This window comes from Panicum virgatum, chromosome 5K (assembly GCF_016808335.1).
Source record: "Panicum virgatum strain AP13 chromosome 5K, P.virgatum_v5, whole genome shotgun sequence".
In the NCBI taxonomy this organism is placed as follows: domain Eukaryota; kingdom Viridiplantae; phylum Streptophyta; class Magnoliopsida; order Poales; family Poaceae; genus Panicum; species Panicum virgatum.
Window position 1 is genome coordinate 17,657,314 of NC_053140.1, and position 13,641 is coordinate 17,670,954.

The window sequence follows — 13,641 nt, forward strand, 5'->3', positions numbered from 1 at the left end:
GAAATTGGGTGTCACGTTCAAAATCATGCCACTCAATGGCATGGATTTCAACATGAAATCCAACTTCAAGAAATTGTAGTGGCATGGATCAAAATGACCCTATAATTAATCATGTGTTGATAAAATATCTAAAGAACACTACAAAAATTTTGTTCACTGCTGATGATTTGTGTCTACCACAGATCATGCAACTCTCTAAGCATCGTACTTCCTTTACATAAACGGGAACTTTTACTGTTATTTCTCTTTAAAAATAATTGCCGATGCCCTAGTGATGCTCCCGTTCTGTGCGTCGCACAGAGGAGACGTGGAGTAGGTTGTTGGGTTTGGCTTCGGGCCGAGGTGGAAAATGGAATGGGCTGGTGATAAGGTTTCAGGCCAAGAACTCTTTTGGCAAGGAATTGATTCAAATGGTCACTGTGTATTTGATAAAGAACAAAATCCAGAGTTTGAATATCAAGTTTGATGAAATGAAAAATACATACAGCAGCCAAATTCCAAACACACCAATATTTATAATCATCTTTGCCGGAACAGATAATTTAGGTCGACGTCACGGAAATGTACGTTCTTTTGTACTATAGCTCATACGGTGGAGCACTCGCCAAAGTCTCCAAACTATATTTATCATGCCTCATCAAAGACGCAACAGCACCCTCCTGCTCCAGGCCTCGTTGGCTGGCTCGTTGCCCGGCCATCAGCGAGCGCATGGAGATCTTAGCAAGCTAAGTCGCCATGCATTTGAACTGATCGATCACTCGGTCAGTTGGCGACCCTCTGCGGAAGCAGCTTGGCGCGCAGGTCCACCGCGTCCGCCTCCTTGGCGGCGGCGCCCGCCGGGCGGTAGTAGCCGGTGACGGGTCCGGCACCCACGGCGCTGTAACAATCCAAAAATTAGAGAACAAATGAAAATTTGGAGCTTACACATGGGCCCCACATGTCGGTCTCTCTCCCCCTCTTCTCCCTGTTTCTTCATGTGCGGCACAGTGCGCAGTAATGGCGTCGGAGGCCTCCCGAAGCTCCCCCGCTGTGTCGTTGCCGTCGTGGAAGCCGATCCCGTTTTCCCGGCGGTCGAGCGTCGTCAAGTCGTTCACGCCCTCTTTCCCGAGCTCGCCACCTGCCTCGCTCCCTCCTGCGCCTCGCCTTCCTCTCCTTCTCCTTCCTCTGTTCGCCATGGACGGCGTCTGAGCAGCTCGTGCTCGTCGGCCGAATCCGCGAGCTCCGCTCCACGGATTTCAAATCCACCGCAACCAAAGCTCGTCAACCTTCCTAGCTTCCTTTCCAACCCCGCCAAACCTAGCCCCGAGCCCCATCTCGTCGCAAATCAGAAAATCCCCGGCCGCCCGCCATTGAAACCGCTCGGAGCTCTGGTCGCCGTCGAACTCCCACCTCCGATCTTCATTTTCTTCGCTTGACGGCTCAAATCGTCCCTAGGTGAGCCACCGGTGCTCATGCTCTCCACGTTCCTTCGCGTTCGCGAGGTTTCCACGCGCATTCTCGACCACGCCATCGCCGGCCGAGCTGTTCACCGCCGCCGCACGGCGCGGGCCGCGCCTGCACCGCTCCGCGCCACGCTAGCGCGCGCACCAGAGCCGCCTAGCTGCGCTGATGCTCGAGCCGCGCCGCACCGCCGCCGCTTGGCCCCGCCGCCGCCGGCGCAAGCGCACCGCCGCCTCCCCTGCCCTAGCGCCGCCACCGGCGCGACTGCGCGCCGCCGCCACAGCCTCTGCGCCGCCACCGCGGGTCTAAGCGCGCGAGCCAAGGGCCCCGCCGCCGCTCTGCTCGCCGTCGGCCAGCGCTGCCGCCGCAGGCCCTCGCCCCCAGCGCCACCGCAAGCCGCGCGCCTGGCCTGGCCGCCCCCCCTCTGTTTTGTGTCACTGGCCAATGGGACCCACGGGTCAGGGGTTGGGGGGAGTTTTCTTTTATTTTTATTTGTTGTTAAATTCGACTGTAGATTGTAAATTTCATATAAATTCAAGGAAAAATGCGAAAAATATGAAATAAATTTTGTTGGATTTGTTAGAGTAAGATCTATGGAGGAAAAATATCCACAGTGGCAAAATGAGCTTTTTACCCCTGCAAAAATTTAGATTGTGTTTAGTCTTGCTTAATTAGTTTCTCTAGATCTGTTATTCTAAAAATTGTGAAATTTTTGCAGTAGCTTACCTTAAGCATGAGTGATCCACCATAAAATTTTCATACACATAGGACCTAGTTTAGTATATGAATATAAAATGTAACCAAACTTAAATATGTGTATAGGAATAATAATATTTTTACATGTAAATTTTTATACAAATTATAAAAGGCAAATAATAATGTCTTTGCTAGTCATATTTTATTTTATAGTAAATCATGCTCTAATTGATAATTTGGCCTCTAATTGTTTCTAGCACTAGTGTTAAAGTTAATTATTACCATATTTGCATCCTTTTATGTAAATTGTTAATTTATTTAATGTTTATCATCTAATGGCAAAGTCATGTTGGCATTTATTCATTGTCTCATATGCATGACATATAGAATCCGCGACCGAGGAAGTCTTGTACGAGGTGATCGCGGAGCCGCAGGAGCAGACGGAGCCAGTTCCGCAGGAGTTTCGTGACGACCCGGCCCAAGGCCCAGTGGACACTAGCTCTGAGCAGCAGCCTGCAGGCAAGCCCCGGAGCATAACCTACTATTTTAATTTATGAAATGTTATATATATATTTACTTGATTATGCATTAAGTTTCTAGGCGTTGAATGAAACCCTAGATGCATGATTCCTAGGATCCATTGATCGGAATACTAGTATGTGTATGTCGTTATCCTTGCCATGCTAAAAATAGGATTCGGTAGAAGTCGAGTAATTTCATGTTACTCGCGAGATATAGGATGTCTTTATGATTTGATTATGGAATATTGGGATATGGAGGAAAGGAAATGAATGGTAGACCGGGCGGGAACTGTCTAGCCCCGTCTGTGTCAGTTAAGGACCGTACCGTTGTCGGCCCTGCTGGTCATGTTTGAACTGTACTAACCGCATACCGGGAGTAGGAGGTAGTCGAAACCGGAAAGCCGAGTACTGCCTTGCTTCGAAAGTACAGGAACCCGCACCCAACTCCTGGGGCGAGTCGAGTAGTCGCGGAGAATTGGGATGCAGATATTTACTTTTGGTGGTCTCACGTTGAGCTTGGCTGACCATATGTCGTTGGGCTGGTTCCTGTAGTTCGAGGCGGGGAGGGGAATGGTTGGTTTGTATTGTCCGACGGGGCAAATACGTGCCGTGTTGGTTAGGTCCACCTTGCAATGTTAAATCGGATCGATTCGCCGTCAGTCGCTCTCGGACATGAGCACCTTGATCTCCGAGTCACATCGTAGTAAGAACATGGAAGTGATTGAGATGATCGGTATAGTTGTACCTAATCAATTGTTTTTCCACACTGATTGTTATAGAAGTGCAAACCTTAGAAAATAGGTACTCCTTCCTAATCTTGAGCTAAAATAATGAAAGTAAGGACTCACTCTTAATTGCTTTTTCGCAAAACAACCCACAGCCAGAAAGCCGTGCATGTCTAGATAATGGGCTATGTATACCCATAGTCGGGTAAGTCTTGCAGAGTATTAGTATACTCATGGTTGTGGCTCAAACTATTTCAGGTCAGGATGGGATCGACTTCTGCCCTTGTTGTGCTAAGTTTATACAGCTTGGCGCGGATGGTTGGGAGGTGGCCGGACTAGATGCTTAGTCATTGCTAGTTTCCAAATCACACACCTGTGGGCTGAGTGTGTGATTCGATACGGCACTTCATGTATTATAGACGTCAGGTTTTTATATCGGACTTTGTTTTAAAATAAAGTTGTTTTAAAATAAAGTTGCTCTTGTACATTATTTATGTAATTAAACCAGGTCTGTAGAACTTAATGTACTCTACTCAGTATTGTAATCGTATTTATATGTACTCGTTATGTTTATACTACCTGCGCTCACCTTCGCATGGGACTACTGGTGTTTGTTTCGATCGGAATGTCGGTTTCGAAAGGACTGTCAAATTATACCGTTAAGCCAAATGTGCCTGATGTGTTCAAATGATGGCCATTTAGCTTAATTTGAGTTTTAATTTGGCGGTTCTGTTACAGCTGGTATCAGAGCCGAAATACACCAGAGGTGGTACGGATGTGACTATTTTCTAGACTTTCAAAATTAAAAATGAATTTCTAGGGTATAAGGAAAATCGTTTCAGTCGCGCTTTACGATTAAATCCGTATTAAGCCCTACATAGTACTTGGTTATTTATAAATTGGTGGCAATATTTATATTCACTGACTTCCAGCACATTTCTTTCTGTTAAACCTTGAATTCTTGCATAACCCTTACTTAATATTGTAACGACGCACCTACGCTAAGGTAATCAAGGTGAGCATTCTTGGTAGTCCTTAGAATAGCCCACGTGTTTCATACGTGTACGGGTCCCGTATGATGAGCATACGAGGAGGTGATAAGGCTCCATTCAAATGAGCATGTCGCTATCTGCCACTTGATATGGAGCGCGGACTTCCCACCGTGTGATTGTGAGCACGGCCATTTCGTAAGGCAATGTTACGAGATGTAAATCTGTCATGCGATTGGTTATGACCGTGTACCTTGGGACACGTGTACCCTTGGATGTCCCGTAAGGCGATTTGTACGGGAGGTGAATACGTTGCCTCGGTAACGTATGCAGCGCTGTCCATGCAGCGTTGAACGCATGGGCGTCATCTCTATAGTGGATGGTGATGTATGTGTGAATATGTGGGCAACTGCATATGCGTTATTCATGTGGCGTAGGACACATGGGGGCCGTTCGTGTGTGCTGGCACGAAGGGTCCAGTCGTGGATATATGCATATATCTGTATATCATGTGATTTCTGCAGGTACACTAACAAACGAACACGTAAGTTAAGGCGTGTAGAAATCGATTATATAATTGAGAGCGTATGTTGCCACCGAAAGACCACGTATATTGCCCTATATTTGTCGGCAATTTTTGTTGGAAGGGTGACGCAGGACGATCATGCATAATACCATTCATTGCATTATAAGAGTGGGTTAGCGAGTTATACAAAAGTTGTAGAGTATTTTGATAGCCACTCGCTTGCAAAAGTTGTGAATTTTTGGACGTATAGTTTGGGAGATATTGTCAAATCAATACCGCAAAGATTTGTGATTTTGAGAGTTAGTTGGGGCCTATGTTGTATTCACTAGTTGATGCAAAAATGGTTGTACCTCCTTCATGCATGATCCAGTTATTCTTGTTACAATTGTGGGGCATAAAAGTGGTGATACAAATATTGAGTTATTTAATCGGTGTTCTAAATTCAGCATTTTTCATGAATTGAATATTAGTTGCTATCATGATTATTTAATTTAATCAGATACTGGAACTAATTGATTCATGATTAATTGCAGAATGCCGAACACCGATAATGATTCCTTTGCGCCCAATGGTGCTAATGCGTTGCCACCGCCTCCCAATTTGGTTGAGGCAATCGCGGCCATGTTGACTGGGCGCGATGAACAGACGGAACTGCTCCGTCAGCTCGTTCATCAAGGTGCTGCACCGCGGCATGGAAATCATAATCATCACCAGCCGCCTGTCCCTGGGTATCAGGAGTTCTTGGGTACTCAGCCACCGCTTTTCCATAAGGCGGATGAGCCACTGGAAGCTGACAGTTGGCTCCAGACCATTGAGTCCAAGTTCACTCTATATCAGTATGATGACAATGACAAGACATCATTTGCAGCTCAGTAACTCCGAGGTCCTGCACGTACGTGGTGGGATAATCACGTAGCTATGTTCCCTACTGGCACTCGGTTTTCTTGGAATGAGTTCAAGGAATCTTTCAGGGCACATCATATCCCTGAAGGGGTTATTCGCAGGAAGCTCAATGAGTTCTTAGCTCTGAAACAGGGCAATAATACTGTGACACAATATGCTCAAGCTTTCAACACCTTGTCTCAATATACTGGATATCATGTGGAAACAGATGAAAAGAAACAAGCGTGCTTCAGGCAGGGGTTAGCTGCAAGCTCCAGTAACGCTTGATTATGTTCAAATTCAACACTTTCAGTGAGCTGGTTAATGGGGCTATCACTCAAGAGGACGCCCATATAGCTCACCAAGCAGAGAAAAAGAGGAAGGCACCAATGGGTGGATCTTCTAGTCAAGCTAATCAGAGGTTTCGTCTAATTCAGACCGGACCCCCTTGTGCACCTTATCAGCATCGGCCGGTGTACCGACCAGTGCAGTATCAGACCACATATCGGCCTCCGCAACAGCAGTCAAGTTATAGGCCAACACAGCACCAGACGGGGTATAGACCACCTCAATACCCACAGCCTCAAGGGGTAGCCAGATCTCCGGTGCCTCAGCAGAATGTGCAGAAGACGTGGGTGCAGCCGCAGGGTGTACGCCCTAATTTCCCTCCATGTTTCAACTGTGGTCAAGTTGGTCATTTTGCACGTGAATGCCGTATGCCACCTAAAAAAGTTCAGGGTTCTAATCAGCACAATCAGAAGCCGAAAGTGGCTCATTTCAAGCCAAGATGCGTGCATTATACCACGCTAGAGGATGTTCCTGAGGGAGCTCAAGTGATGGCGGGTATGTTTTCAGTTCATAATCAACCTGTTACCGTATTATTTGATTTGGGTGCATCTCACACGTTTATTAGCAAGGAGTGTGTCATTAGATTGGGACTGAAAATAGAGAGCATGTCCAAGCCGTACCATATTCACTCACCTGGGGGAAGATTAATCACCAATCAATTTGTTAAGCACGTACCCCTACAGTTGCAAGAGAAAATTTTTCCTACGGCCCTTATAATTCTACCAACTCAGAGTGTAGATATTATATTGGGCATGAACTGGATGGATGGTCGAGGAGTTCTTCTAGACACTACCTCATGATCTGTGCATATTAAATCTTCCATTCATGGTTCTATGACTTTGAATCTGGTGGACCATATACCTTCGACATCCACAGTGAATCAGGTTGAGGCCAAAAGTCTGGCTGAAATACCAGTGGTGTGTAAATATCCGGATGTTTTTCCGGATGACTTACCAGGCATGCCACCTGACCGTAAGATAGAGTTTGCCATTGAATTGCAACCAGGAATGGCACCAATTGCCAGAAGACCTTATCGTATGCCACCCAATGAGTTAGCAGAGCTAAAGAAGCAATTGCAGGAGTTACTTGATGAGGGTTATATCCGTCCTAGCACTTCACCTTGGGGCTGTCCAGCGCTCTTTGTTAAAAAGAAAGATGAAAGTCTCAGGTTGTGTGTGGACTATCGGCCTTTGAATGCTGTCACTATCAAAAATAAATATCCACTCTCCCGAATTGATATTTTGTTTGATAAGTTAGTCGGGGCCAAGGTATTTTCCAAAATTGATCTTCGATCGGGCTATCATCAAATAAAAATTAGGCTCGAAGATATCCCAAAGACAGCTTTCTCCACACGATATGGGCTTTATGAATACCTCATTATGTCATTTGGATTGACGAATGCCCCGGCTCATTTCATGTATCTCATGAACTCGGTGTTTATGCCCGAGTTAGATAAGTTTGTCGTGGTTTTCATTGACGACATTCTTATATATTCCAAGAATGAAGAAGAACATGCTGAGCATCTTCACATTGTTCTCCAGCGTCTTCAGGAACACAAGTTGTATGCCAAATTCACCAATTGTGAGTTTTGGCTAAAGGAGGTTCCATTCCTGGGTCATGTCATATCAGAGAATGGAATTTCTGTTGACCCTAGTAAAATCAAAGATGTTTTGAATTCGGAAGCACCTACATCTGTTCCAGAAATTCGGAGTTTTCTTGGGCTAGCAGGATATTACCGGCGGTTTGTTCCGGATTTTTCAAAAATTGCTAAGCCCATGACTGAGTTGCTCAAGAAAGGGGTGAAATTTAATTGGAATGATAAATGTGATCAGGCTTTTCTGACCTTGAGGAAACTTTTGACATCTGCCCCTATCTTAGCCCAACCTGATATTACTCGACCATTTGATGTATATTGTGATGCATCAGGTACGGGTTTAGGTTGTGTCCTCATGCAAGACCGTCGAGTAATTGCTTATGCTTCCAGAGCACTCCGGCGACATGAGGAAAATTATGCCATTCATGATTTAGAACTAGCAGCAGTGGTTCATGCTTTGAAGATCTGGCGTCATTATCTTCTGGGCAATCCTGTTCACATATATACGAACCATAAAAGTCTCGAGTATATTTTCACCCAGAATGAGCTAAATCTACGCCAAAGACGATGGTTGGAATTGATTAAGGATTATGATTTGGAGATTCATTATCACCCGGGGTAAAGCCAATGTGGTTGCAGATGCTTTGAGCCGCAAGGCTCAGTGCAACTGCCTGTCTATTGTGCCTTTCAATGAGACCCTTTGTTATGAACTAGAAAAATTAAACTTGGGGATCATCACACACGACAGTCTTGATAATTTGGTCCTTTCACCTACTCTTCGAGATCGGATTATTTCTGCTCAAAAACATAATGTCGGGATGGAAAAGAATCGCCAAAGACTTGCGGAAAATGACCCGGAGGTGAAGTGTTTTCATTTAGATGAGGCTGGAATTCTTTGGTTCAAGGATTGTTTGGTGGTACCTAAAGATTTAGAGCTCCGAAAACAAATCTTTGATGAAGCTCATCTCTCTAGGTATTCTATCCACCCGGGCAGCAATAAAATGTATCAAGATTTGAAGCAGCGATTTTTGTGGACAAGAATGAAGCGGGAGATTGCTAAATATGTGTCTGAATGTGACACCTGTAGAAGGGTCAAAGCTAGCCATTTGAAAGCAGCAGGTCCTCTTCAGCCTTTGAGTATTCCATCTTGGAAGTGGGAGGACATCAGTATGGATTTCATTGTCGGCTTACCCAAAACTTCAAAAGGATACGACTCCATCTGGGTTATTGTTGACCGTCTCACCAAGTCTGCACATTTTCATCCTGTGAAAACTATTTATACGACCAAGCAATATGCTCAACTATATATGGACCGTATTGTGAGCCTTCATGGGATTCCAAAAACTATCATTTCAGATCGTGGTACACAATTTATTGCTCGGTTCTGGGAGCATTTCCTCGCCGCCCTTGGTACACAACTGATCCGCAGTTCAGCTTATCATTCCCAGACCGATGGTCAAACCGAGAGAGTTAATCAAATTTTGGAAGATATGCTGCGGGCTTGTGTACTCTCATATAGTAAAAAGTGGTATGAGTGTCTACCTTTAGCTGAATTCTCCTATAACAACAGCTATCAGGAAAGTATCAAAATGGCTCCTTTTGAGGCATTATATGGATGAAGGTGTAGAACTCCATTGAATTGGTCAGAAGCCGGTGAAAGAAATGTATTCGGCCCTGATATAGTCAGTGAGGCAGAAGAACAAGTCCGGGTTATACAGGAGAACTTGAAAATAGCCCAATCCCGGCAGAAAAGCTATGCGGACAAGAAACGTCAATCGATCTCATTCCAAGTGGGAGATCATGTCTATTTACGGGTATCTCCAATGAGAGGAGTCCAACGATTCGGTGTGAAGGGAAAGCTCGCCCCTCGTTATGTTGGGCCTTTTTCTATCATTGAGCGATGTGGGCCGGTAGCATATCGCCTGGAACTTCCTGCCCAATTATCCGCAGTTCATAATATATTCCATGTCTCCCAGCTCAGGAAATGCCTCCGTGTTCCAGATAAAATAATGGACATAGAGAAGTTACAAGTGGAGCCCGATCTTGTCTATCCAGAGCATCTAGTAAAAATTATTGATCACAAGACTCGGGTCACTCGAAATCAAACCAGCAATTTCTATAAAGTACAATGGAGTAATCACTCAGAGCGAGAAGCTACCTGGGAAACGGAGGAATTTGTTCAATCCAAATGTCCTGAGTTGCTCCAATTATACCAAGGTATATGATTTTCCGATTTCCTTTCAATTCGGCATTTTTCTCCTAAATCTCGGGACGAGATTTCTTTTAGGGGGAAGGATTGTAACAATCCAAAAATTAGAGAGCAAATGAAAATTTGGAGTTTACACGTGGGCCCCACATGTCAGTCTCTCTCCCCCTCTTCTCCCTGTTTCTTCCTGTGCGGCACAGTGCGCAGTAATGGCGTCGGAGGCCTCCCGAAGCTCCCCCGTTGTGTCGTTGCCGTCGTGGAAGCCGATCCCGTTTTCCCGGCGGTCGAGCATCGTCAAGTCGTTCACGCCCTCTTTCCCGAGCTCGCCACCTGCCTCGCTCCCTCCTGCGCCTCGCCTTCCTCTCCTTCTCCTTCCTCTGTTCGCCATGGACGGCGTCTGAGCAGCTCGTGCTCGTCGGCCTAATCCGCAAGCTCCGCTCCACGGATTTCAAATCCACCGCAACCAAAGCTCGACAACCTTCCTAGCTTCCTTTCCAACCCCGCCAAACCTAGCCCCGAGCACCATCTCGTCGGAAATCAGAAAATCCCTGGCCGCCCGCCATTGAAACCGCTCAGAGCTCTGGTCGCCGTCGAACTCCCACCTCCGATCTTCATTTTCTTCGCTTGACGGCTCAAATCGTCCCTAGGTGAGCCACTGGTGCTCATGGTCTCCACGTTCCTTCGCGTTCGCGAGGTTTCCACGTGCGTTCTCGACCACGCCGCCGCACGGCGCGGGCCGCGCCTGCACCGCTCCGTGCCACGCTAGCGCGCGCACCAGAGCCACCTAGCTGTGCTGATGCTCGAGCCGCGCCGCACCGCCGCCGCTTGGCCCCGCCGCCGCCGGCGCAAGCGCGCCGCCGCCTCCCCTGCCCTAGCGCCGCCGCCGGCGCGACTGCGCGCCGCCGCCACCGCCTCTGCGCCACCCCCACCGCGGGTCTAAGCGCGCGATCGAAGGGCCCCGCCGCCGCTCTGCTCGCCGTCGGCCAGCGCCGCCGCTGCAGGCCCTCGCCCCAGCGCCACCTCAAGCCGCGCGCCTGGCCTGGCCGCCCCCTCTGTTTTGTGTCACTGGCCAATGGGACCCACGGGTCAGGGGTTGGGGGGAGTTTTCTTTTATTTTTATTTCTTGTTAAATTTGGCTGTAGATTGTAAATTCCATATAAATTCAACGAAAAATGAGAAAAATATGAAATAAATTTTGTTGGATTTGTTAGAGTAAGATCTATGGAGAAAAAATATCCATAGTGGCAAAATGACCTTTTTACCCCTGCAAAAATTTAGATTGTGTTTAGTCTTGCTTAATTAGTTTCTCTAGATCTATTAATCTAAAAATTGTGAAATTTTTGCAGTAGCTTACCTTAAGCATGAGTGATCCACCATAAAATTTTCATATACATAGGACCTAGTTTAGTATATGAATATAAAATGTAACCAAACTTAAATATGTGTATAGGAATAATAATATTTTTACATGTAAATTTTTATACAAATTATAAGAGGCAAATAATAATGTCTTTGCTAGTCATATTTTATTTTATTGTAAATCATGCTCTAATTGATAATTTGGCCTCTAATTGTTTCTAGCACTAGTGTTAAAGTTAATTATTACCATATTTGCATCCTTTTATGTAAATTGTTAATTTATTTAATGTTTATCATCTAATGGCAAAGTCATGTTGGCATTTATTCATTGTCTCATATGCATGACATATAGAATCCGCGACCGAGGAAGTCTTGTACGAGGTGATCGCGGAGCCGCAGGAGCAGACGGAGCCAGTTCCGCAGGAGTTTCGTGACGACCCAGCCCAAGGCCCAGTGGACACTAGCTCTGAGCAGCAGCCCGCAGGCAAGCCCTGGAGCATAACCTACTATTTTAATTTATGAAATGTTATATATATATATTTACTTGATTATGCATTAAGTTTCTAGGCGTTGAATGAAACCCTAGATGCATGATTCCTAGGATCCATTGATCGGAATACTAGTATGTGTATGTCGTTATCCTTGCCATGCTAAAAATAGGATTCGGTAGAAGTCGAGTAATTTCCGGTTACTCGCGAGATATAGGATGTCTTTATGATTTGATTATGGAATATTGGGATATGGAGGAAAGGAAATGAATGGTAGACCGGGCGGGAACTGTCTAGCCCCGTCTGTGTCAGTTAAGGACCGTACCGTTGTCGGCCCTGCTGGTCATGTTTGAATTGTACTAACCGCATACCAGGAGTAGGAGGTAGTCGAAACCGGAAAGCCGAGTACTGCCTTGCTTTGAAAGTACAGGAATCCGCACCCAACTCCTGGGGCGAGTCGAGTAGTCGCGGAGAATTGGGATGTAGATGTTTACTTTTGGTGGTCTCACGTTGAGCTCGGCTGACCATATGTCGTTGGGCTGGTTCCTGTAGTTCGAGGCGGGGAGGGGAATGGTTGGTTTGTATTGTCCGACGGGGCAAATACGTGCCGTGTTGGTTAGGTCCACCTTGCAAGGTTAAATCGAATCGATTCGCCGTCAGTCGCTCTCGGACATGAGCACCTTGATCTCTGAGTCACATCGTAGTAAGAACATGGAAGTGATTGAGATGATCGGTATAGTTGTACCTAATCAATTGTTTTTCCACACTGATTGTTATAGAAGTGCAAACCTTAGAAAATAGGTACTCCTTCCTAATCTTGAGCTAAAATAATGAAAGTAAGGACTCACTCTTAATTGCTTTTCCGCAAAACAACCCACAGCCAGAAAGCCGTGCATGTCTAGATAATGGGCTATGTATACCCATAGTCGGGTAAGTCTTGCGGAGTATTAGTATACTCTGGGTTGTGGCTCAAACTATTTCAGGTCAGGATGGGATCGACTTCTGCCCTTGTTGTGCTAAGTTTATACAGCTTGGCGCGGATGGTTGGGAGGTGGCCGGACCAGATGCTTAGTCATTGCTAGTTTCCAAATCACACACCCGTGGGCTGAGTGTGTGATTCGATACGACGCTTCATGTATTATAGACGTCAGGCTTCTATATTAGACTTTGTTTTAAAATAAAGTTGCTCTTGTACATTATTTATGTAATTAAACCAGGTCTGTAGAACTTAATGTACTCTACTCGGTATTGTAATCGTATTTATATGTACTCGTTATGTTTGTACTGCTTGCGCTCACCTTCGCGTGGGACTACTGGTGTTTGTTTCGATCGGAATGTCGGTTTCGAAAAGACTGTCAAATTATACCGTTAAGCCAAATGTGTCTGATGTGTTCAAATAATGGTCATTTAGCTTAATTTGAGTTTTAATTTGGCGGTTCTGTCACATGCGCCTTCTCCGCCGGGGCGGCCGCAGCCGCCGTGTTCATCGCCTCCTTGCCCATCACGCGCTTGGCCACCTTCTCCACGACCATCCGCCCGGTTCCCTTCACCACCACAGCGGCCACGGAGTACCCCCTCCTGCACATGCATGTACACCACCATCGCATCCATCAGATCACCACAAGAAAATTCATTGTTCGTCAACAAGATCGAGTTGATAACATTGCACGAGAGTAGTGCTTCCTGATGACCTTTGCGACAGGAGGCCGGTGCAGCTTGATGCGACTCTCTCCATGGAACGTAACCACGAGACTGAATGTACCGCAGCTAGCTCGATCTCTCTACCTGGCTAATGTAATTTCTGTCCCTTCTCTTCTCTCTCTCTGTCGTGTGTCTCGAAGACGTGCTCTAGCTTGTTTGAGACGTG

General features: G+C 46.1%; 1 protein-coding gene across 1 annotated transcript; it reads right to left on the reverse strand.

Moving 5' to 3' along the window:
* Positions 1-424: 424 nt before the first annotated feature.
* On the reverse strand, positions 425-13,641 carry LOC120706738. The gene is made up of 3 exons (XM_039991451.1): positions 13,466-13,641; positions 13,226-13,352; positions 425-878 (listed from the first exon to the last, which is right to left on the reverse strand). Exons 1-3 carry the CDS (start codon positions 13,507-13,509, stop codon positions 726-728), a joined length of 324 nt encoding a protein of 107 aa, XP_039847385.1. The 5' UTR covers positions 13,510-13,641; the 3' UTR covers positions 425-725.

Coding starts and splice junctions, on each gene's coding strand:
- LOC120706738 (XM_039991451.1), bottom strand. CDS start 13,509: ATGGAGAGAGTCGCATCAAGCTGCACCGGCCTCCTGTCGCAAAG. Junction 13,353..13,465: donor ACCGGCCTCCTGTCGCAAAG/GTCATCAGGAAG, acceptor ATGCATGTGCAG/GAGGGGGTACTCCGTGGCCG. Junction 879..13,225: donor CGGCCGCCCCGGCGGAGAAG/GCGCATGTGACA, acceptor TGGATTGTTACA/GCGCCGTGGGTGCCGGACCC.